Source organism: Melanotaenia boesemani, chromosome 9 (genome assembly GCF_017639745.1).
Source record: "Melanotaenia boesemani isolate fMelBoe1 chromosome 9, fMelBoe1.pri, whole genome shotgun sequence".
Taxonomy (NCBI): domain Eukaryota; kingdom Metazoa; phylum Chordata; class Actinopteri; order Atheriniformes; family Melanotaeniidae; genus Melanotaenia; species Melanotaenia boesemani.
In genome coordinates, this window is record NC_055690.1 from 13444786 (window position 1) to 13467987 (window position 23202).

At 39.1% G+C, this 23202-nt stretch overlaps 2 protein-coding genes across 2 annotated transcripts in view; one reads left to right on the forward strand and one right to left on the reverse strand.

The window, feature by feature from the left end:
- Positions 1-23202, reverse strand: part of nbeab (neurobeachin b) — a 188041-nt gene that overhangs the window by 35406 nt on the left and 129433 nt on the right. The window contains 4 exon segments of the mRNA XM_041993838.1: positions 1045-1160; positions 1750-1852; positions 1943-2060; positions 23031-23167. Coding sequence (XP_041849772.1) covers positions 1045-1160; positions 1750-1852; positions 1943-2060; positions 23031-23167 — 474 coding nt within the window.
- Positions 20023-22443, forward strand: mab21l1 (mab-21-like 1). Its single transcript, XM_041993875.1, has one exon. It carries the CDS (start codon positions 20419-20421, stop codon positions 21496-21498), a length of 1080 nt encoding a protein of 359 aa, XP_041849809.1. The 5' UTR covers positions 20023-20418; the 3' UTR covers positions 21499-22443.

A 23202-nucleotide genomic window follows, 5' to 3' on the forward strand; every position in this document is an offset into this window, starting at 1 on the left:
ATCAACTTTAACCACTATAGAAAATGTGTTTCTGCAAAATGTTGGCATGAGAGTCTAAATCTAGCTGAGCAAGTCAAAGTGTCTGACAGGCTAGTAAGGGAGAATGCTTCTGCAGAGTAGCCAGGGTCTAGAGGAAGCTGGAGAGCATAATTATCCAGGTTAATGGCACACACTTTAAAGGAAAAAGTGGGGTGAATGTAGAGGATGAGTTGGACGTTGGTGTTGACGTTGGACCTGCTGGTGCTGAGGCCTGAGTTGGGGGTGGCAGGATGTTAATAACAGTGGAATAGTGTTTAATTAGAAGACTACCTCCCATTCGCGCCTCATCCCAGCACTTTACCTCCCCCCGCCTGTCTCCCACTCCACACTGTTCTGACATTCCTGGCAGCTCAGGTCATTACCAGGGATTTTTAATGAATTTTGGGCATGTTTTTCTGTCTTCCTTACATCTAATTAGCTGACAATAATGTATCGAACTTGAGCACAAGCTAAATATAAATATGCATGAATATGCAGTGAGAGAGTGGATGACACCTCTCTGAGCAGAGTAGCGTGCAGTCGCTCTTGCCTTCCCTGTTACTTGCAGTTCAGATCAGAGAGTCGACAACAGAACCTTTCAACTCCGCCGACACTTGTGTGTACACACTCACAAAGCCAGGCACTAATTATCTGGAAAAATCTGCTGTGCCTGCTCTTTGTTTCAAACTGCACATGAACAGTGAAGTTTACCATGCTGAGCACTGCTTAAGGCTACTGTGAATTCTTAAACAAATACGACATACCTAAGGGTACTTAGAGAATGTTTTCAGCACCACTGACACATAAAGTTTATTCATCCTGATGGCTGACCTTAAAGTAACAAGATTAAAACTTAAAACTTTCATGGGTTGTAAATTTTACCTGCACAAGGAAGAAAAGAAGTCAAAATGTATTAATCTAACTGATGGCTGTGAAAGAAATATTATTTCTGTACTCTCGGCTACTTTCACTGTTCAAGCAGTTTTCACTTGGAAATCAGATGAGTTCACAACATTAAATCTTTACCTGCTATGGTGTTGAGAAACATGAGATACTCAAAGTTTGAGATTTCTCTCCTCTGCCAGCGCTGGGTCATATTGGAGGATTTGAAAAGCTGTCGGGGAGTTGCTAACGAAATTCGCCTAGAAGGAAAAGAAACATGCTTAAAAAACTATGCTCACATTGTTAGCAGCACTGTGGCTATGAATAATAATAACAGAAGCAAATAAGCAGCTATTTGTCATTTGTGAGCTGTCAAGCGTGAACACAAAAAGTCACACTAAAAACAAAAGAAAATGTTCACTCGTACAGTTTTCACTCAAGTAAATTAAGCGAAAACAAGGTGTTAATTATAAGTCCTTAAATGGAGTGGTTTGCTTTAAATCCATTTAATATGATGTCGCTTGTTTTGCAGCAGTAAATAAACAGGCCTGTTAGCACTGAGTCTAAAGGGAATCAGTGTATTTTTTTCCAATGGTCTTTGACCTGGCTGCAGTCCTGCAGTATAGAGATTTCTGTCAGAGAATTAGGTCAGTTCAGTCAGGGTCAGTGCACATCCACTTCAATGAGTGCAGCAATGGGACTTCAGATAAACTCTGCTGCAGGCCAGGCTGAACAGATGTACCACACAACACTACACAGAGGAGATAACAGTGGTCATATATGAATTACAATACAAAATATATTTGACAAGGATTTGCTAATTTTTCAACATGACATCCTTTGACCCACCTGGCTTGAGGAAGTCCATAGCTGGTGCCCACTCCTACTCTAGGGAGACTGTAGACCACTTTCTTTACTGTGGCCTGATCAGGAAAGTTGAACATGACAGATGCTGTGAACAGTGAAAGAAATTACTTTTTTTTTAAAAGGGGGAAAAAAGAAAGTATTGAAAATCACAATCTCTAATTGGTACTTTACTTACTTCTGTTGGCCATAAAGACCTCCATCGCAGTGCACTGCAGGAGGTAGCGTCTGGAGAAGACCGCTCGGATCTCACTGAACATCCACTTCCCATGTAAACCCTCAGTGTATGCCAACACCTGGAAGGTGTCACAGAGAGAAGAGCGTCCTCTGGTCATTATGGCTGTATAAAAGCTAAGACTGTGCCAAATTACAGGCCATATGGAGTGCTACCAATGTCAAAATATCCAATTTTAAAGTTCTATAGAGCAAAACCATAATAATAATAATACTTTAATATTAATACTATATTTGTATAGCTCTTTTCAACAACCCTCAGGTAACCAAAGTGTTTCACAAAAGAAAAACATCATTAAAGCTAATTACACAAAATAATTAGCACAAAAAATATAGAAATATAAATGAGTAAAAAAAAATTAAAGAGTAAAAAGTAAACTGAATAACAGAATAAAATAAGACAAAAGTGTCACCATATTACTGGGTATTAAAAGCAATTGTAAATAATTGAAAACATCAACCGTGTCTTGTTTTTTTTACTGCAATCCATTTTTATGACTGAGACAAGTTTCTAAATTATTATCTATTTAAACAAACTCCTAATGTGAAGTAAGATATTGCTTTATTGTTATTTAGACAAAAATAGGTAAACAAACTGTTTTCCATACTGTGTCAAAGCTCTGACATAAAAAAAAACCCAATGCTGAAGGAGAGAGAGATCAGTGTGTTCAGCATTTGTTTAATGCTTTGTTATTATAAAAGAATTGAACAACGCTGCATTGTTTAGAATTTCTTTGAATTCTGCCTTGTTTATGGCCATCCCTCCTACAGCTTTTGAGACAAAGAATGTTGCCCTCGTTCACCGTTGGCAGCTTGGAGTCAAATAAGTTATTTCTATTTATTTGGACCACTAAAACCAAATTTCAGCTATATCTGTAAGCTATTATTTCCATACTAAAGAAACTAAAAGACATTCACAAAATCAAGTCAGTCATGAGTTCAGTATTAGTATTAGCCCATTAATTTCTTTCAACAAAAAAAAAGTATCAAGGCATGTTCAAACAAAACAGAAATTGTCAACATATCTATTTTCACATGTTTTCTGTTGGTTTTTAAACGCACAATGAAACAACAAAGAAATAACCCACTGGCCCATGACATATAAATAATCAATAAAAGCATTGTGCTAGAGAAAAGAAAGAGAAGACAAAGAATCATTGGAGTGTGCAGCACCACTGGGATAAAAGGTCCACATACAGAAAATCAAGATAGTCATTCTGGCAGGTGAGAATGATCCCCTCACACCTCTCCTCCCTCCTCCTATCTCTCTGAACATTTTTGTCCAACAGTATGAACCCTGGAGAAACGTCATCAACTCCCCAGGTTGTAATCACACATAGGTACAGTTCAGACATAGTGTGAGGGAATAAAGATATAACAGGGCAGGCAGTAAGGAAGTGAGGCCCTACAGCACGTTAGTGATATCTGTGTGTGTGCATGTGTGAGTGTGTGTTGGGGTGGGGGTGGACGATGTGGAGAGGTACAGTGAGATGGTGAGCTGGGTTAGGTCTGATGCTAATGCTCATTTAAAATAGTGACAGGCTGAAGGAGTGCAGCACGAGCTGGGCCGCTTTAATTTCTCTGTGGAATAGCTCATGCCCGACCTCCGTGCCTCATCCAAAATCTCTGGAGCTCAATTAAAATTGGATTAGGTGGAGATGCTGGATGTGCAGCACAGCAGCTCTGGTGCTCTTCTACCAGTAATGCCCCTGCTTGACACCTCTGCAACCCCCTACTCAAACAGTTGTCATAGAGACAGCATGGCCCTGAGGAGGCAGCATGCAGAGTGGAGGCACAGAGAGGAAGGGAGGTTAGACAGACGGATGGATATGGAGCTGCAGGCACTTTGTTGGGGGCCAGAAGCAGCTCTCTAGCAGACTTGGAAGCTTTTTTTCCTGCTACCACTCTGTAGCCAGATGTTCTGGAAGCAGGCTTCTGAATGCAGATGCTGGAGAACAAGGTAGACAGATGTGAATCATGCACAGGCCACAATAGTTTAGTCCATCATGGGTGTGATGAGCTGTCTGATGTCTAGAGACTGAATAGTTATGTTCAATATTCTGAATTAGTATTCATTTACTATTTTGAGTTTAACAGAAGCATGTCTTAGCTCTTCATTGGTATTTTCATGTACTATAAAAAACTATGATATTACTCAAGGAATAATAAAAATGTCAAACAGGCACTACTCTGCAGGTTCTTTAGAAACATATCTGAAAACAGCTGCAATTATGTATCAATAAACTGATTGTCAGTATAATAGCTTAGCATTGGCTGTTGTTACACAACTAACATGAACAGTTTGCTGCCATGACAAAGTACAGGCCAAAGGGCTAGCTGTCAACAAAAGAGAGGCTAAAGAGGAGAAAAAAAGCTGATTTCAAACCACCCAGATCAAAAAAATTTGTCATAACAACAAAGCTTTGGTCTAAACCAACATGCAGGGCCCCTGTAGACTTGGGGATTTGACAAAGCCCAGCCCTCATTTTTGGAGGCCCAGCTGTAAAAAATGCCATTTAATGAACCTGTCTGCTGAAGCTGTCCCCTGCCTGTCAGAGGTGTCAGCCAGTGACAAGCGCTGGGGACGGCCGCCTCCAGTCACAGACAGGCCTGCCAGCTGGAGACTTCGGCCCCAATCTAATCACGCCACCAGGAAGGGACCGGCGCTCTGCTCTTGGTCTGTCACGCTCAGTGCTGGGGGAGCAGTGAGAGGGTGGGTGAAGGGGTCTGGTATGGCCGACAAGCACAGCCTTTTGTTTCCACACAGGTTCCTCAATGCAGGCTCATTAGGAGCCACAGGCGCATGCGCTGCCAGCTGCAGGGAGATACACCTCTCCACTATAACAGCCATAATGCAATTTAACATCTCTGTCCTCTCTCTGTGTTATTCTTCTTTTCTTCTTTCCCTGATTTGACAGAGGGTTGGCTACATTGTGCCTGCAGCACATTATAAGCAAAAAATGGAAAATATTGTGACAGATGAGATGAGGAGAGGCACAGGTGACACAGGCTGAAACTGGTATATAATAATGTGCAGATGCTCAAATGGTGCACATCATCCTTATAAGCTGTAGGATGCCACTTCATGCATGGAAATAGATTCTAAGCATATTTGACTTCTGAATAGCTTTACCACAATATTGACTGAGACATAATGACAGATGTTATTAATAAATCTAACGAAGCATTCTCCCTAAAACTTGATGCAATTTTCACCCATATGGAACAATAAAATCCCCCTCCACTGAATTTATACAAAATAGAAAAATAATATCACTCAGTGAGACCTCCAAGCCAGCATGACTGATATATTTATATGAGGCTGTGGAGCACACTGACAACCTGATATCACACCACCTCTGCTGCATTCTTCTCAGATTTGTCTAATAGGCTTCCACAATAAAGCCTCACCACTGCATGGTCCCAGGTGGCCATAGAGAACACTGAAGTGGAAGAATAAGGGGAGGATATGGGAGGCTGTTTCATTTTGAGTGATATGACTACTCCCCCAGGAGTAAGTGGGGTGGATTTCACACGTGGCAATTTGGAGGATCAGCACACACTGCGTATACTGTATTCAGTGGCTGACCTCAGGCAATATGGACCAAATCTGTGAAGAGGTTGAGCAGTCAGGAAAGCCAAAGAGAAAGCCGTAAGCCTGGTAACAGGGAGAGCAGAGAACAACTCGGAGCTAAGTGGAAGGGAATTGTCAGCCAAAGACAACATGATGGTGAACTGCAGCACATAATAGTTCTCTTTAGATAGGTTTGAAAGTAAAACACACGCAAAGTTTAACAGACTAATAAAATATCTTCAAGGGTCCTTTCTCCCATATGTTCTTACCCTTTTATGTGTGTAGCATGGTATATATTTATATAATTAATAATATTTGTCTACAGCACAGGTGTCGAACTCCGGTCCTCAAGGAGGGCTATCCTGCAAGTTTTTGTTGTTTCCCTGCTCAAACAGGCCTGACTGAAATTAATGGATAACTGTGAAGAAGTTGACAAGAAGCCATTGGATCCATTTCATTTAAATCAGGTGTGTTGGAGCAGGGAAGCAACAAAAATCGGCAGGATAGCAGACCAGAGTTTCACATCCCTGCCCTATAGGCTCAAAAACTACTTCAAGCCTTGTCTATACAGGACAACAATGTAAACTACATTTATTTATGATCTAAAAAAAAAAAGAAGAAATAGATACAAAATCATGTTTCTGTTATCATGATTAATGTACAAAAAGCAATGCCAGAAGTCTGAACATCATCAGCCAAAATAAAATCCAACGAGGTGTGACAATTCTAAATAAATTCTGAAAAAAAAGAGGGGGAATTTTTCATTTTAATATCAAAAACAAATTTTGATATTGAATCTTAAAGAGATTTTTCTATGAGAAATCAAATCAGATTGTGAGCACAAAAATAACACCAGAAAGAAAGGTGAAATTATAACTTGCTATAATTTGAGCAAACTGCCTCTTTAAGGAGACAAAATGGGACACAGTGCATCTACTCTCCTTACTGCAAATAACTCAAGTGTGCTCACACACTGCAAACTAATACTGGCACATTTAACTTTTCAAACCTGTGCAGAAAGAAAGCTTAACTATATGACCAAGACAAGTCCAAATCCACACTTTTATTTCAAATTAAATCCCTTTTACACCCCTGCAAAGATTTATGTATGCCCAAACTTCAAAGCATGTTTCTCATCTGAATCTTCCTTAATGTGACAACTGTTGTGGAGTTTAGAAATAAAAAAATGTAAAAGATTTCCCCAGATTTCCACTTGGTTCCTCTCTGAGAGACCCATATCTCAGCTTTAATAATGTAGCAGGCTCCTAATGCAGGTATTGCAGGGTAAACAAGATACAGATTTGCATAATCAGTGTCACTATACATTTGGGTGGTAGCTGGAGTGTGGCAAGATGACACAGCTCCAGTACTCTGGCAAGACCAGTGGGATAAAGAAGATGAATATGCATTAAATATGCTGGCAGTTCACTGTCCCAAATGTCCAGCCAGGTTTGTCAATAACATTCATGTCAGAGATAGTATTTCACGCACATTAGTGAGCCCCGCAGTGCTGTCGTCAACGCTGCCATGGTAAGACAGATGGGAGGAGCTGTTCCCCTAGTATGCTATTTCTTCTTAAAGAGTAAAGGTTTAATGTTAAAATACTGCCTAAAGCCCCAAGAAATTCAATTAAATAAATAAATAAAAATCTTAACAGTAACCTAGATTTATGGTTCCCTACAGCAGACATACAAAGTAGTCTCACAAAAAATTAAAAGTAGATGTGTTTGACTACATGTTCAAAATGTAGCCGTGACACAATAAAGTCATGCAATGGCAATGTGTTTTTCATTTATTTCCTGTTTAGTATAAGGAAGTATTCAGATGGTATTCTATAAGCCTCCAGTTAGCAAATTGTGACTTTTTTCTAACCCTGCCCTGAATATATTTCTATTAAAATCTAATTCTATGAAGTATTTCTTCTGACACGTCCTAACCAGCTGAATGACAGAAAGGTCCGAAACGTGAACTTGGTTAGCATGCAGGCCTTACAAGTTCTGCTTACAAGCCTTTTATTAATAATTAATAGTTGTGCAACATTGCATTCATGACAATTTCAAGGTATAAAATATCCAAGTACAATCTGAAATGGAAAACAAGAATTTAGCATTTTTGGAGCCTTGAAAATTTTGGAATTATATAATTTTTGAGCATGCATGACAGTTTTGACATTATACAAAACATGGAAAAGTTACAATTTCTAAGGCCATATATGGACATTCGATGATATGGCAGCCAAGAGAGTTTAGTAAATTTAAAATGATTGTGAATCTGCTATGTTTAGTGGTGTGGGTCGACAAAGCAATCAAACATTGTGTAAGACTGCAGTGTAAGCTAGCACTGAAAGTCTAGCATTTAGCTATATGATGCCTGAAGAAGGTATCTGAGCCATGTGTATTTAGTGAGCAAACAAAGAAACACAAGTAACATACAAATGGTATATGAGCATGGTCACTCACACTCACACTCACAGCCACACCCACAACCACACAGGATGTAGTCAGCACATCATCCAGATAAACAGCTTGAGGATGCTTACACTAAGGAGCTTGGAAGAAGGGATGCCATCATTTGGTACTGGGTCTTTTGAGAAAGCTTTTCTTAATAGGACATTTCAGGGACTTGTCATCCTTAAGATGACTGAAATCGTCTTGGCCTGGGTACCAGCTTCCTTTTGGCTGCTGCTCAAACTGCCAAGTTGATCAGTTTAAATCCCACTTTTTTTCCTTTTTTTGGTAATTTGTGGGAGGAATGGGGTTCAGAGTAAGACAGAGAAGGAGAGAAGGATGGAGAAGTAGAGACAGAAGGGACAGAAAGAGCAAGTATTTAGACGAGAAGGCCTGAAGAGCAATGAGCGCCTCACTCCTCTTCAATTAATCTTGTCTTTCTACCTTTGCTTTGGCGCTTCCCTTGAAACCGAGGTAGTAATGACACCCTCATCCATTACCCTTTTATCCTTGTTATTCAGAGGGAATTGCTTAATAATATGTTACAGATTCGTCCTCCTTCATATAATTCTTTCTGTCACTCGCAGTATATCATCCGGAAAACACACAGCCTCCTTTCTGCTGGACGCTGTTTGAGGATTATCGTGGGTGACACCTTCGGGATGCAGCCAGAATCTGGAGCATCATTTTTTCAGGCATAAAGTGGAATTACCCTGACTTATCTGTCATTGCCAAAAGCACAACAAGCCATTCAGGGCCAAAGGAAAGGTGGAACAGGTTCTTATCAGCTTCTTAGAATGAGAGGGCTTGTAAATTTATGGTAATGAGAGCCTTTTGTCATCCAGGCTCACCCCTTGGGGCTGAACAGGGCTTGCACTGGATGATAATCTAGCTGTTGAGTGCACTAGATAATTTGTTCTTTATCCTCATGTAATTATATAGTTTAAATCTTTTTACCAATGCTAATCCTACCACATGAGGAAGTGTCTTAAACCATGTCTGTGATTCTAGCACCACTAGTTAGCGTGCATCTGACTCACATAAAATCATGTAGGAGGAGTGCATTGCTGATATAATTGCTCTGACTTTCTGTAGCCTGCGTTATGAATCCTCCTATCATCTTGATCCACCTTAGCAGGCAGGCAAGAAGCCAAGTTGGCAGCCTTAGGGTATGAGAGACAATGCAAGGAAAGGTGAAAACATTGTAACATGACTGAAGGAGGCCTTTCCAATTTTGTCAGGGAAAAAAGATGGAAGACAAAAGGAAAATGGCCTGAAAAGTGTATATGTGCAGGAGGGTGGCTTTGCAGAGCATTTGGGGGCTCTCTGTTGGCCAGTAGGGCTCCAGACCATCTTGTGTGGTTGCCAAAACCAACAGCCCTTCACAAGCTGCCTGGCAAGCTGTAATTTGACTAATTACACTGGATTAGACCATATTAATGCAAGCTGTTTTCTTAAGGGTCACTGACCCACACAGTGTGTCCCTTGCTGGGTTCCATAAACAAAAGATGCAAAAAGAAAACAGTCGCTCTTTGTTTCTTTACATAATAAAATTATATACAGGTATCTACATTTATGGATAATAAGAGAATGTGTAACAGAGCATCCACAACACAAGATGCATGACATTTTCCTGAAGCACATCACTGCAGCATTGTTTGAAAACGAACATAATCTTTTCCTTTGCTTTGTCTGTCTCCAGAAAAAGAAGAAAAATTAGAACTTTTTGAATCTCACAAGAACTAGAGTTAAAACTTTCTGTAAAAGAAGAGCAAAAATTCCAGTCAGATTGGGAAAACAGGAATAAGGAGGATCTCCAACCATAGTGCAAAATTGTATTTTTATCCAAGCATAACATACATTAATCTTTGGTTAATATGAGTAATAAGACACTACTTGATCTGCCTTCAAAATGATGACACATTCATTTAAAAATATATGTTTACAAACGTGTGTTTTCAAGACAAGTGCTCTTCCAACTGCTCCTAATGAATTTGAATTTATCACAAAAAGGCAGCTTCAGTGTTTGCATGTGTTCTTCTGCCTTGAACAAGAGAAATAATAGTCTTAAACCAAGGTTTGTAAAGAGAGAATACCAAAGAGGCTTACTGCCTTAGATTCATAAAACATTTAGGCAAAAGTTCCAAAGGCTGTGAATGATGAAAGAAGGTATGCCTTAAAATGAGCTTCTGGGATCCAGAGCCCTTATTGTACAGAAGTCACATCAAATTAATACTGAGGGCCATTTGCAGCCTTTCTTCTCCTGAGCTTTTCAGAACGGATTAAGCTATGAAAACTCAGAAATTACTAAAGCACCTATTAGGCATTATGCTCACCCTTTCTTCTCTCTCTTTGAAAATCAATGAATATAGTTCACAATTCACAAGTTGTCTCTATACATCAAAGAATGGCAATTGTGTTCTTAAAAATGTTTATCTCCGCTTTATATGTATATGTATATATATATATATATATGTATATATATATATATATATATATATATATATATATATATATATATATATATATATATATACACACACACATATACATACATATATATACATACATATATGCGTGTGTGTTTATGTTATTTTTAATATGTCAGTTTGATGACACAACAGTGAAGTGCCACTATTGCAAGGGTTCTTGTTCCTCATTCACTGCCTCTTCAAAGAAATGCAAAGGGTGCATGAATTGTAATTACGGCTCCTAACAGGATTCAAGAGTGCCAAAACGATAGGACTTGAGAACCAGGTCGTGTGGAGTTAAACGGCTGTCAGATGCTCAAAGCCAGCCGCATGTGAATAAACCCACAAAGGACTCACAATTCCACTTCTAGGGCCCTCCTACTGACTTTCCTTCATATAGCATGAGATAAAAGATCTACTAAGATGCCCTTAAAGAAACATGTAGCTTTTGTGTATCTATGCTCTCAAATTTTAGTTTTTATGAAGGGCTATAGCGTCTCAGGTAAATCTAAAAACAAAGAATAAAAATAGTAACACCTGGTGAGGGAGCTTCATAATTTTGACTTAAATGTTTTAATCTGTAAAAATTACAGTGTTATAAGATGAAAAAATTCAACAACATTCGTGCAGCATGTGAGAGGGGGAAGCACACATATGTGAAAGATTGAGTTATTGGTACCACCTGAGACACCAGTGTATCTATAATGTCTGATTATCCTGCAACCCAGCATCCAGAATAACAAAACAGTTTCAATAACTCACCAGGGCACAAGACCCCTCACTGCACATTAAAGAGATCAACCTTCAGTCAAGATCTTCAGGAGACTCAGCCCCACCCTACTCCCTGGTCACACTCTTAAAGAAACCAACTTGCAGCGTGAAGTCCCTATGCATGACCCTTATTAAACTTCTAATTGGATTGAAAACCACTTAGAAAAAAGAGCCAACATTATTCATTCAGCTGAGATTTTCTTTAACATTCCTTCGAATACTTTGCTTCCCTGACAATAACATTCAAGCAGGTCTTTTTCCCTTTTCAAAACAAGCAGATTTTTCAAAATGGCACTGTGGGCAAAACCTTTTTCACCTTTTAAGGAAAAGCACTATTTGATTTTCACAGGGTGCATGTGACAGACTGAAACAAAGCCCTGCACTGCCCATAGTGAGGCCATTCACTGATGTAATGGTCTTAAAATGGCTACAAGCAGGGTCCTATTCAGTGGTGACCAGGCTGCTCTGTTTTCCTCTTCTTAACCAGGACAAACTGCACTAGGCGGGAACTCTGAGGTCAGATGATGAGTGAATGAAGGATTGAGTTCACCCACTACCAAAGTCTCAGACTATCAGTGGCTATAAAAGTTCCCAACACATTTGCACTAATTATAGAGAATAAATAGTTCCATAACAACAACATCCATCAAGTTAATTATGAAAAACAGCATAATGACAATAATTACAATAATATCTCATTAAGAAAAAAAAAGAGAGACAGGGGAGAATTAATAGCAGACAGGTGTACAACACACCGCAATTATGGAACCTGAAATTAGTTCACTGCCTCAAGGCAAACAGAAGAGAAAGGGAAGGTTGTACGTGAGCCAGTGTGAGTGTGTGTGTGTGAGTGTGTGTGTGTGGTGGTAGTGGGGGGTTGATTTTAGGGCTGGGACTGGGAATGATAGAGAGAGGCACACTAACAAAAAAGGAATTGCAAATAAGCAAACAAAAATGTCTTAAATGTGTAAATTGGAGAGAAAAATAAGAGGGAAAAGCAGCTTTTCCCTGCAGACTGGTGCCTTAGATGAGAAGGGAGCAGCGAAACGTGATCAAGGGGAGCCGTGGAGCGGTGCGGCAGGCGTCAAGATGAGCACTCAGCCAGCGAGTGGCAGCTTCCCCTTTTCCAGTCAATCATTCATTACAGAGCCAAGTGCTGTGGAGGAGTGCCTCCTCTTTTTGACCTATCATATTACTGCCTCTGTAAACTCCTAATCCTCCCTTCGTTAGATGGTGTCAACAGCCGACATGCTCTCAACCTGCCGCCGAACTCCCTGCTCAGACACCTCCAAAGCCCTGCCAAGACCACAGAATTGACACTAATAAAATCATTTGAAATTTAACAAGGTAGAACGGCACAACTTCATCCATTTTTCTGGTACTTTCATCCACCTTTTTGACATATTTTCTTTAATCATTAGAAAGATATTCAGAAAATTCCCTTACTAATAAGTTAACTTTTTCTTTTTTGTCTCACCATCAGTTCCGGTGAAGTTCATTGCTTGTACCACTAACAATGTCATGACTCTCCTCAGTCTTTTATATGCTGGTTTGGGAGGCCTGTTTTTTTTTTTTTTTTTTTTTTTTTTTTTTTTTTTATGGCTAGGGGCTGTTCCTAAGCAGAAAAAAAGCCCGGAGGCAGGAATCTGTGCATGAGCACTTCTTCGTCCATCATGACTCTTTCATGGGGACCCCATCTCCTGAGCTTCTCTAATAATGCCCAGTGAAATGACAACTATAATGAGTCCAACAGATGAAAGCTCAGCAGGACAAAGCAACATTCAGATAGATCTCCATTCACACTGGGGCAGCAATCTGTTTGAACGCTGTTATTTAGGTAAACAAAAGAATTGGATCCAGGGTGGGAGAACCAGATGAAGCATCTGTGTTTTGGCAGAACTTCAAAAATGTTTTGGAATGGTTCAAAATTGTCATTTTGACCACAGACAAAAGAAACAATCCTGTTTATCACAAGCATGTGCAAGCATCACATACCCAACTGTCCTTCAGTCATGTACAAATCTCCCTTCAGCACGCACACACACATGCACACATACGCAAAGATCCAAGTGATTGGTTTTAGTGGGGTCCCAATTTAAGCTGACAGACACCAGATAGTAGATAATACACACACACAAAAAAAAACACGGATTTAGGATGATTCTGAGTTTAGCTTGATGTGACACTGTCAGCTGAACTACTGCATGACTGAAGGCCAGTAAAGTTTATATAAATATTTTCTTAATGACATACAGCCTGTAAGCCTTTGTAGTCAGAACAAATCTTACCTTAAAGGGAATATAAATGTAAATTTGTTTGATAAAGTTTGTCACACCTACCACATGACACGGTTTAAAGGATACTAATTACCATGTAAAATAAGCAATTGGCATCCCTCCCCATATGTCCCACTTTTTGGGTGAGAAAGATGGAAATGAGGTGGGGTAGATTTGATTGTGACATGCTCTCCGTCTGTGCACCACAATATGTGGCTTTGCAAGTAACAGGCTAATATTCAGCACAGCTCACCAGCACCAGAACTAATGAAAGCAGACAAAATGTCTCTGCTGCCATTTTTGTCTAGCATCCGCTCAGGATGAGCCTCCCTCTTTCCCTCCTCTCTTTTTCACCACCTCTCTTTCCCTCGCTCTTGAAGGGAGGGTGACAGCAGCATAAAATGGTGGTGAGCAAATGTGCCTTCCATGTGGCAGCAGTGGAGGGGGTGACAGGCCAGGCGGAGGCCAGCGTTATCAGCAGTGTGTGGCTGTTGCTTTGAACCAGCTGGATGGTCGCCATGGAAAGAGATCAGGGCTGAGCTGATGAAACATTAGTGGTAACAAACAAAAGCAGCTCAACATCATATGAAAAAAAAGAACTTCTCAGCCTCTGCAGAAAACTGATAGCTGCTTGATAAAAGTAAACTTTGTTGTTCGTGAAGGCTTGTTAATAACAGACTGTTTATTTATAGCACATTTGATTGTTCATATGAAGACTGTTGGTAAATAGCAATGTGCTACTTATCAGATACAAAAGACACGTTAAATTCTATGATGACTTTGAGAAGCTTACAGTACAGAATACATAAATCAAATCTCAAAAATAAATTTGCGAATTGAGACTAACCAATGTGGACAACAAATATAAAATCTGAAATCTTAAAATATATATATATATATCTCAAGCCTTAAAGATAGAAAACAAATTCCCTTCATTGAGCAAATTAGTGGCTCAGTCATTCAGGGGGATGTTAGTTAACCCTGAGCTCAAGGGATGATGAAGCAAGGGCATAAATCACAGAGTGAAACAAGGCAGACTCCTCCGATTCATTAATGGAAATGATCTGTCAATATGCTGGAGTCAATTCACACGTGTCAGCTGGGCTCAGCTCACAATGGGCCAGCCAACTTATGAACTCCCTGCACCACTCCAGTGAGTCCATAAAACAACTGGCAACGCCGCTGGGGAGCACCCTGAGACACCACCCTCTTGCATGGACCACCAGATGACACAGATGGGGCGAAACTAAACAAAGACGAGACTCCCTTTGTACAAAGAGGGACCCCTTTCAAAAGCCATTCATGCAACAAATTGGGGAAAGCTGGCCATGCAGCATTCTGGGTTTGCTCTTTTATTAGCGTGAGCGTTACGTCACAGTAAGTGAAATCAGATTTATGGCACTTTGCTACAAAGGCAGTCAAAATTAAGCACAGTTTTAAGAAGAAAATAAAGCTAAGTTAACCAGCAACAGTTTAGCTATGTAAACCAGGAACAGCTTGTTCTACAAGAGCCACAAAATAACAAGACTTTTTTTTTTTTTTAAGAGTAGTTTGCCTTATTGCACAATAATGACCAAAGCATGCGCCAGTGAGCAAACTAAGAAAGGACAAAGCTGATCTTGCTTTTTTGATCTCTCCTCTAGAGCTGATTGATTGTTGGCTAAAATTATATTTAACTTTTCCAACACGGCACATTTCCATCATTAAATCATCTTAATAAGATTACATTTTTTGTGTGCTCTTCATTGTTTCACTTATAAGAACAATGATTCTCCACATTCATAGAGACCTATAACTATTAATATCAGTAAAGGTAGCCTTAAACAGCATCAAGCTTTTGTTCTTTCAAAGGCAGCCCATCAGTTAAGGGGGCTATTTTCCATGTAGGTCATTAAATATGTGCACACAAGCTCTCTTCTGTTAGGCCTTCTGCATTTTTCTTTTCATGTTCGATCTCAGCTGCACACTCGTGCTGCTGCAGCAATCTGCATAGAGAGACATTTGTCATCATTAGCCTTGCTCTGACAGTTGGCACCCAGCACCTCAGATCTCTAAGACTGGCAATTATGAACCCTTCATCCCTTATTTAGGCAACACCTAATTTCATCACAGGCCTTCCAGACAGCATTTGATTACCAACAACCTCAAACCAACAATATTTCTTCAGTTCATCTATTTACTTGTTTATTGTCTCAGTGTACTCCTACTCCTAGATCACATGACATGTGTGAGAGAATTGTGTTCACTCAGTCTGAGATTTGAAATTATCTTTAAGTAAAAAGGGCTGTACAGAGGATTGTATATGAGTATCGGGGGGTCAATAGGCAGATGATTACAGTGCCCACTTTTCAATAGCAGACATCTTCCAAAGATTAAGATTAATCACATAACTGTTGCTGAATAGCTGCCTTTCAGAAAGACAAGGCAAAAATAACAAAACCAAAAACCAACAACAAACTAGCATTTATAATTATATAGACACACCAAATAATAATAATAATAATTAAAACAAACGCATGTTAACTTGTAAAAATTTCCTGATCAATCAAAACCAATTCAGTTTTAAAACATAAAAGAAGATTCTAAATAATAAACTAAAAGATCCACAATTGTGTATCATTTCCTAAAAAAAAGGGGGTTGTTGCTATGAGCTGGTAGGTGTGAAGCACTCTAGTACTTACATTGCACCTTGCCTACTGCAGGAAAAGATATCTTTACGATATGTAAGCATAAATTTTCCTTTTTGTCAAAGATCCAAACATTTTCTAGATTCTTAATTTGGCAAACAAAACAAAATTTTATTCATGCGAAATTCATGCAAATTCATGCATGTAATTCATCACCAAGGCTGACAAGCGTACCATATTGCAGAGGGGAGGGGTGAAGGGCCAAATGAAAGTGAGACAATCAATTAAGTTTCATAATTTGCACTTTTCAATTTCTCCCTTTTCTAAAAACAAAGAAACAAAGAAACAAACAAAAAAAGAAAAAGATCCGGAAGAGCCACTACATTTGGTGATGTCTCCATTACATAGACAAACTAGTAGAGAGAGCCTGTTGAAGTGAAGAGGATCTCAAAGCATCAAGCATTGTAGTTCAGCTTCTTGACTTATTCAAGTGAGGTTACTAATACACAGCAGACAATAAAATGAATGCATGGACACAATCCGAAGGGGGTCCACAGCAAGGCTCCAGGCCTAAAAATTAACTGGCTCCCTACAGAGACACCATATTGTGCAGCATAATAATACTCCATTATTAAAAATCCCAATGACAATTTAATTTTATGGCAAACAAATTTAGAGAAAATGTGTCAAAGTGAGTGATTATCCCATGAGTATTTTTTTCCTCGCAATTTGAGAGCCATTGATGTTACATCTCTAAAATGTCACTGTTTTTAATCTGATTCATGCAGACATATGTCATCGTATTAAGTCCTCTTCGACTAATCTGCACATTAACGTGGGAGCTAGCTGGTAAAGTCCCCTTATTAATGGCTTTCACAAACCTAAATAACCCCTGATATTTAATGAAAAAGCGTATGGCTGACCATATTTGTTCTTGTGAAATAGGATTAATAAGTTAATAAAACATGCTCTATAATTACACTGTCAGTTATAGGAGCGTTGGCCACAAATGACTTGATCCAGCTAAAAAAAATCTGTTTAATGTTGGTACTGCACAACATAACTATTTCGTAAAGATGGTAGAGGAAATTAAAACTTAAAGACAATTTGTGTAAAGATTACTGTAAAATTATACTGTTTACACATTGTGGTAAAAGCCAGTGTAGCAAAGGGCTGTGTTGGTTAAATGCACTAATCAATATTTATCATTATAGAGCTTGTTTTTAACCATATTTGTTCTTGCATATTTTCAATTACTTTGGTACAAATGGTAAGATATGATTTCAAAGTACTATTGCCATCACTAAAGGGTAACTGTACCATCAAATAAATACAATTGACTTTGTGCAAGTCCATGCCAGGAGGATGCTCAGTCTAGCTTTAAGTAAGGAAAAAGAAAAAATGGCGGCAAAAACATGAATAAGTGTAGAGGAATGCTTTGGAAACAAAGAGGCCTTCAAAACAGGGTCACATGCTTGTGCAAAATTAGGGGAAGTAGAAGTCATTGTATTGATTTACACAATCATGGATGCATTTTGCTGGGTCAGAAATAGGCATGTGTTGGAATCACAGTCCCATATATCACACCCTGGACGGGCTCCAATAGCCTTGTGGTATGGTACTCAGAGCAACAAAGATTGTAATGTTGTAATGGTAAGGATATGAGCAAGAAGACTGGATTGTCTTAGACTAGACCTGACAACTGCTGGAGTCATGGGACTATGAAGCAGGTTGAGTTACTGTGGGATCTGTGCAGCCACATGCTTTAGATTAAGAGGTGATAATCTCAATGAAAATCCCCCTTTCTATCACGCATAGGGATGGCCAAAGTCTAGAGTATACACTCAAGAGGTGCAACTGGACTCTGAGGGATCTGACTTGGAGCATGATAGTCTGGAAAGAGAAGATAGTCTGGTTTCAATAAAAACCACGTACCTGCTGAGCTACAGAGAGAGAGAGAGGGAGAGAAAAGAAAAAAAAAACTATCAAAGCCTGAGAGGATAAGAAGCTTTTAGCTACCTACCACCACATAAAAATCTTCCATAATGTCCTCCATATCTTCAATATATGTCCCCCATATATGTCAATAAGAATTACAGTGTCTGGTTGTGAAATTTAACCTGACCTAAATGTGATACAGAAGAAGAAACAAAATACATTGTCCGATTATAAAATAAAATTCCAGTAAATATATTTCATACCTTAAATTTGTTATCTTTGCCTGGTAACAGTGTAAAATTATCACCAATACTTGTCAAGCTGCTGGCATTATGTTCATGACAGGATGTGGTGATAATGGGAGTCACCTATCTATCAAGGTCCTTTCCTCACTGCCACCCCCCCCCCCCCCCCCCGTTCAGATGCATGTGGTGAGAGCTGGAGCTGAGGAGCAGCGCTTTGCCCTCATAATGTCTGGTCGTATGCAGCTCCAACTAGGGCAGAGATGAGTGTAAATGTCTTTGTGTTTATCTGATCTGTGCAGCACCATTGTTTTGAAATCCTCTTCAAAGCATGCATGTAGATCGTGAGATGGGGTACTAACAATGATAAGTGCCAGAGAAGTGCAAGTGTAGATAATATCTCTGTTGTGAAAGATAAGGCTTTTTAGTAAACAGTCTACCAAGCTATTCCCAAGTGTAACAATTCTTCTTTATTTTTTCGTTTAAACTGTAATATGTGACATTTTAGCAATTACATTTTTTTAAATTATATGTTACTGTTGTCATTGTGGGTGAATATGATAACTATATTAATCTTTCAATAATAAATTAATAAAAATAAATAAATAAAAATGTTTTGTGATGAAAATAAAATTTACTAGAGTGATGATATGGCAGCTTTTCTAATACTAAAATATTAATTTGAAGGCCGTCATATTGACTGTTCTTTAAAGTGAATACAAATAATTTCAGATTAATTAATTACAATGTCAAATTACACCTGGTATAGAAATTCAAAGAAAACCTGTCCACATTGGAGGAAAATTATTTGATTTTACAAAGGCAACAGAATATTAAAGAAAAGAAAAACAAAACAGAAAAATTCTGACAAGAAGAATTGTTGTTTAGTAAATACACACACAAAAAAATAAAGTTAATATTCATTCATCCATTTTCTTTACCGCTTAACCCAATTCAGGGTCACGGGGAAGATGGAGTCCCAGCATTAAACTTAATATGTATTTTTTAATATTCAAAATAATAAACACAGTATAATACAAAACATCAACATCAGGTTTTTTTTCATTATGTAGCACTTTTTCAATTTCGGAAATCAACCAGCGACCTCACGTGACTGAAAGTTTTGTCAAAAAACATTAACATGGTTATATTATTAAGATATATAAACGTATAAGACATTCACGATATAATATCGAATGTTTTATCAAATACTCCTCAAGTGCTTGTAGTCTAATTTCGATTTATATGATACGCCTTATGTGTGGAAAACATAAGAGATACAATGCTGAAAAGAAGTTTAAATACAACGGCTCATTTAATTCATCTTCAGAAAAATTTACAATAATCTCCCACCTACTGTTTCATACAAAATATAATAGGCTATACCAGATTAAATAAGCAGAGGATTAAATTGCAGGAAAAAAAGAACGGTAAAAAAACGAAAGAGAGAGAGATAAATAGGCCTACAGCGGATTTTTTTTTTTTTTTTTTTTTTTTTCTCCTTTCAGTCCAAACGCGGAGATGGCTTTCCCTCTCCTCGACATATACTACCAGTACCTGTACTTTTTACTTGTATATAACACCCGGGGATGAATTTGTTTTCGATAAACTGCAGTGACGCATTGGACAGCGATTGGACATCTTGGTTTCAACTCCTCCCTTATAATAGAGTGTGTGTGTCTTCCTGTTGTAAAACACAGCAACCGGGCGTCAGCGTCAGGAGGACACACTCCACTCTGCGCAATTACGCGGACTCATAACTGGCACAGCTACCAGAGAGGGAGAAAAAAACATTTTGCTGGCTATTGAAGAGGTGCAAACGGACTTTTAATCGACATCCCGATCGTTTCTATAGGACTTGGGCTGAGCACTTCGATGCAGTTTACGGCACAGAAGCTGTAACTGTTATGATTGTTACGCATGTGCTATGAGCACATAATAATTTTAGAAATAGATTTTTTTCTATTTAGATAGCTTCACGTCTTCTCTAAAATTGGCTCCCGTACAAACAGTCGCGTTGGATCCCTCGGCTTATTGCGAGACTCCGGTGTATAACCCGGATCTCTGCCCTAATATGATAGCCGCCCAGGCAAAGTTGGTGTATCACCTCAACAAATATTACAACGAAAAATGCCAGTCTCGGAAGGCAGCCATCTCCAAGACCATCAGAGAAGTGTGCAAGGTGGTTTCAGATGTCCTAAAGGAGGTGGAGGTGCAGGAGCCCCGCTTCATCAGCTCGCTAAGTGAGATGGATAATCGTTTTGAGGGACTGGAGGTCATTTCACCCACCGAGTTCGAGGTCGTACTCTATCTGAATCAAATGGGAGTATTCAACTTTGTAGATGACGGGTCTCTCCCTGGCTGCGCCGTGCTCAAGCTCAGCGACGGCCGCAAGAGAAGTATGTCTCTTTGGGTCGAATTCATCACAGCCTCCGGTTACCTCTCGGCGCGCAAGATCCGGTCGAGGTTTCAGACGCTGGTGGCGCAGGCAGTAGATAAATGCAGCTACAGAGATGTTGTCAAAATGGTCGCTGACACAAGTGAAGTGAAGTTGCGCATTAGAGACAGATATGTGGTGCAAATCACTCCAGCTTTTAAGTGTACTGGCATCTGGCCACGAAGCGCTGCGCACTGGCCTCTGCCTCACATCCCATGGCCGGGACCAAACAGAGTTGCTGAAGTAAAAGCGGAGGGTTTCAATCTTTTATCCAAAGAGTGCTACTCCTTGAACGGCAAGCAGAGCTCAGCGGAAAGTGACGCCTGGGTCTTGCAGTTCGCCGAGGCCGAGAACAGGCTCCTTCTAGGTGGATGCAGGAAGAAATGTTTGTCGGTCCTCAAAGCGTTACGAGACCGTCACCTTGAACTCCCTGGACAGCCTCTGAACAACTATCACATGAAAACTTTGGTTTCCTACGAGTGTGAAAAACATCCCAGGGAGTCTGACTGGGATGAGAACTGCCTCGGCGATCGGCTGAACGGGATACTATTGCAGCTTATTTCATGTTTGCAGTGCAGAAGGTGTCCACATTATTTCCTGCCTAATTTAGATCTATTTCAAGGAAAGCCTCACTCTGCTCTAGAAAACGCAGCCAAACAGACTTGGCGACTGGCAAGGGAAATACTGACCAACCCCAAAAGCTTGGAGAAACTCTGAGGTAAAGAAAGAAAGAAAAAAAAATGTTGGTTCACTCCGTCTTAAAAATGTGTTAAGAGGCCTGACGACCTCATAAATGGACAGTGAGAATATCGCCAACCAATTTGCAAAGTCTTGTGAAATGTGACTGTCCTCTATTGTCGAATATTGTTTCAGGCCCAGTTTTTTTTTGTTATTATTATTATTATTATTATTATTTTTATTATTATAACATTTTAATTCGCAATTATCCTCGTGCACCTTTTGCTGATGTTAACAGGCTATTTAGAAGCAAGTTTAAATTACTGGTAACAATTAAGAGGTCACTCCAACAGCAGTTTTCTTTACTTTCCGTGCCACGCGGTTGACCCAAGTCACACACACTTCTGCAAATGCTTTAAAATGAAGCTCCACACCTTAAAAAAAGAGAAAAAGAATAAGCATATCTGTACATTTTATACTGTAAATACATTCATAGATTGTGATTCAAGTGGTCTGGAATTGTGAATGTTGTTCTGTGACACGTAAATAGGATCCACCTGTTAAAATCTACTTCTGAACTTTTTCTTTAACTGGTAGAAACGTTATTAATTTATACTTGCATCAGTGGTAGTCTGACTCACCTGTTTTAATGGACATTTTCTATTTTTTTTTAAGTTTACATTTTGATGGTAGGCGTATGACATATATTACATCGAAAACATTCCATCGGTTTACTTGAATTAATATTTAAATTACTCGAACTATTTGAGTTGTTGTTTTTCCTCTACCATGCTTAGGGCTACATGATTAAAAAAAAGAAAATGACTAATTATATATAGTATATAAAAAAAATTATATATATATAACAGTTTAATTGGAAAAATGCACTTGAAATACACTGGATTATAAACATCTGTGATCTGATTTTTTTTTATTTCTGTCTTTGGTCTAATTTAAAGAGAAAATAAAACGAGCTGGTTTATACTTGTGTACCCTTATGATTTTATTAAATGTGCATATTTTATTTATTTATTTTTTAGAAAAGTAGCCCCAATGCAACGCATTTATGTCAGAACCGCTAATTTTGAGGAAACCTGTTTTGACATCCTAAGGGGAGAAAAGGCCTTTACAATACGTTACACCAATCGGAAGTTCTGCATCACAGCTTGGATTTTAATTCTTACATCACAACAATCTGATAAAAAAATCGAACTTTTTGTCATTATCATTTCTGTTAGTGTGGATTACTTGTTACAACGCTGGTTTCATAGCGCTGTGAAGGTTGAACCTGCGGGAAAACAGCTCCCACGTTGAAACTATAATTAAAAAATGCAGAAATACTGCAAACTGAAGAAAGAAGCTGTCCACAAAAAAGGAAGAAAAAAAATAGCAGGTCATGTCTGGAAAAGTGCAAAAGTCTACCTTCTTATTTACAAGAATTGTGCATCTAAAATATGGCGAATTATTAAAATGCGTAAGTTGGGCAGAGACACACAACAAATATAAAACATGACAGAAATAAACTAGCCCGTTTTAGACCTGAGCTACACAATTGCTTGCAGGTTATTTACCTTAGGATCGGCCCTTTTGAAGGCAGGGTCTTCCTCGTCTACCTCAAAGTATATTTCAGAAGTGGTGATGGACAGAGTTCCCCGGGCGACCAGGACAGGGGCAACAAGCTGGGCCGGGCTGCTCAGGACCACTGGGCCTGCAGAGTGTAGAGGGGGCAACCAAAGTTGTATT

Bases quoted from the DNA above. Each gene is read 5' to 3' on its own strand.
- mab21l1 (XM_041993875.1), top strand. From the start codon at position 20,419: ATGATAGCCGCCCAGGCAAAGTTGGTGTATCACCTCAACAAATATTAC.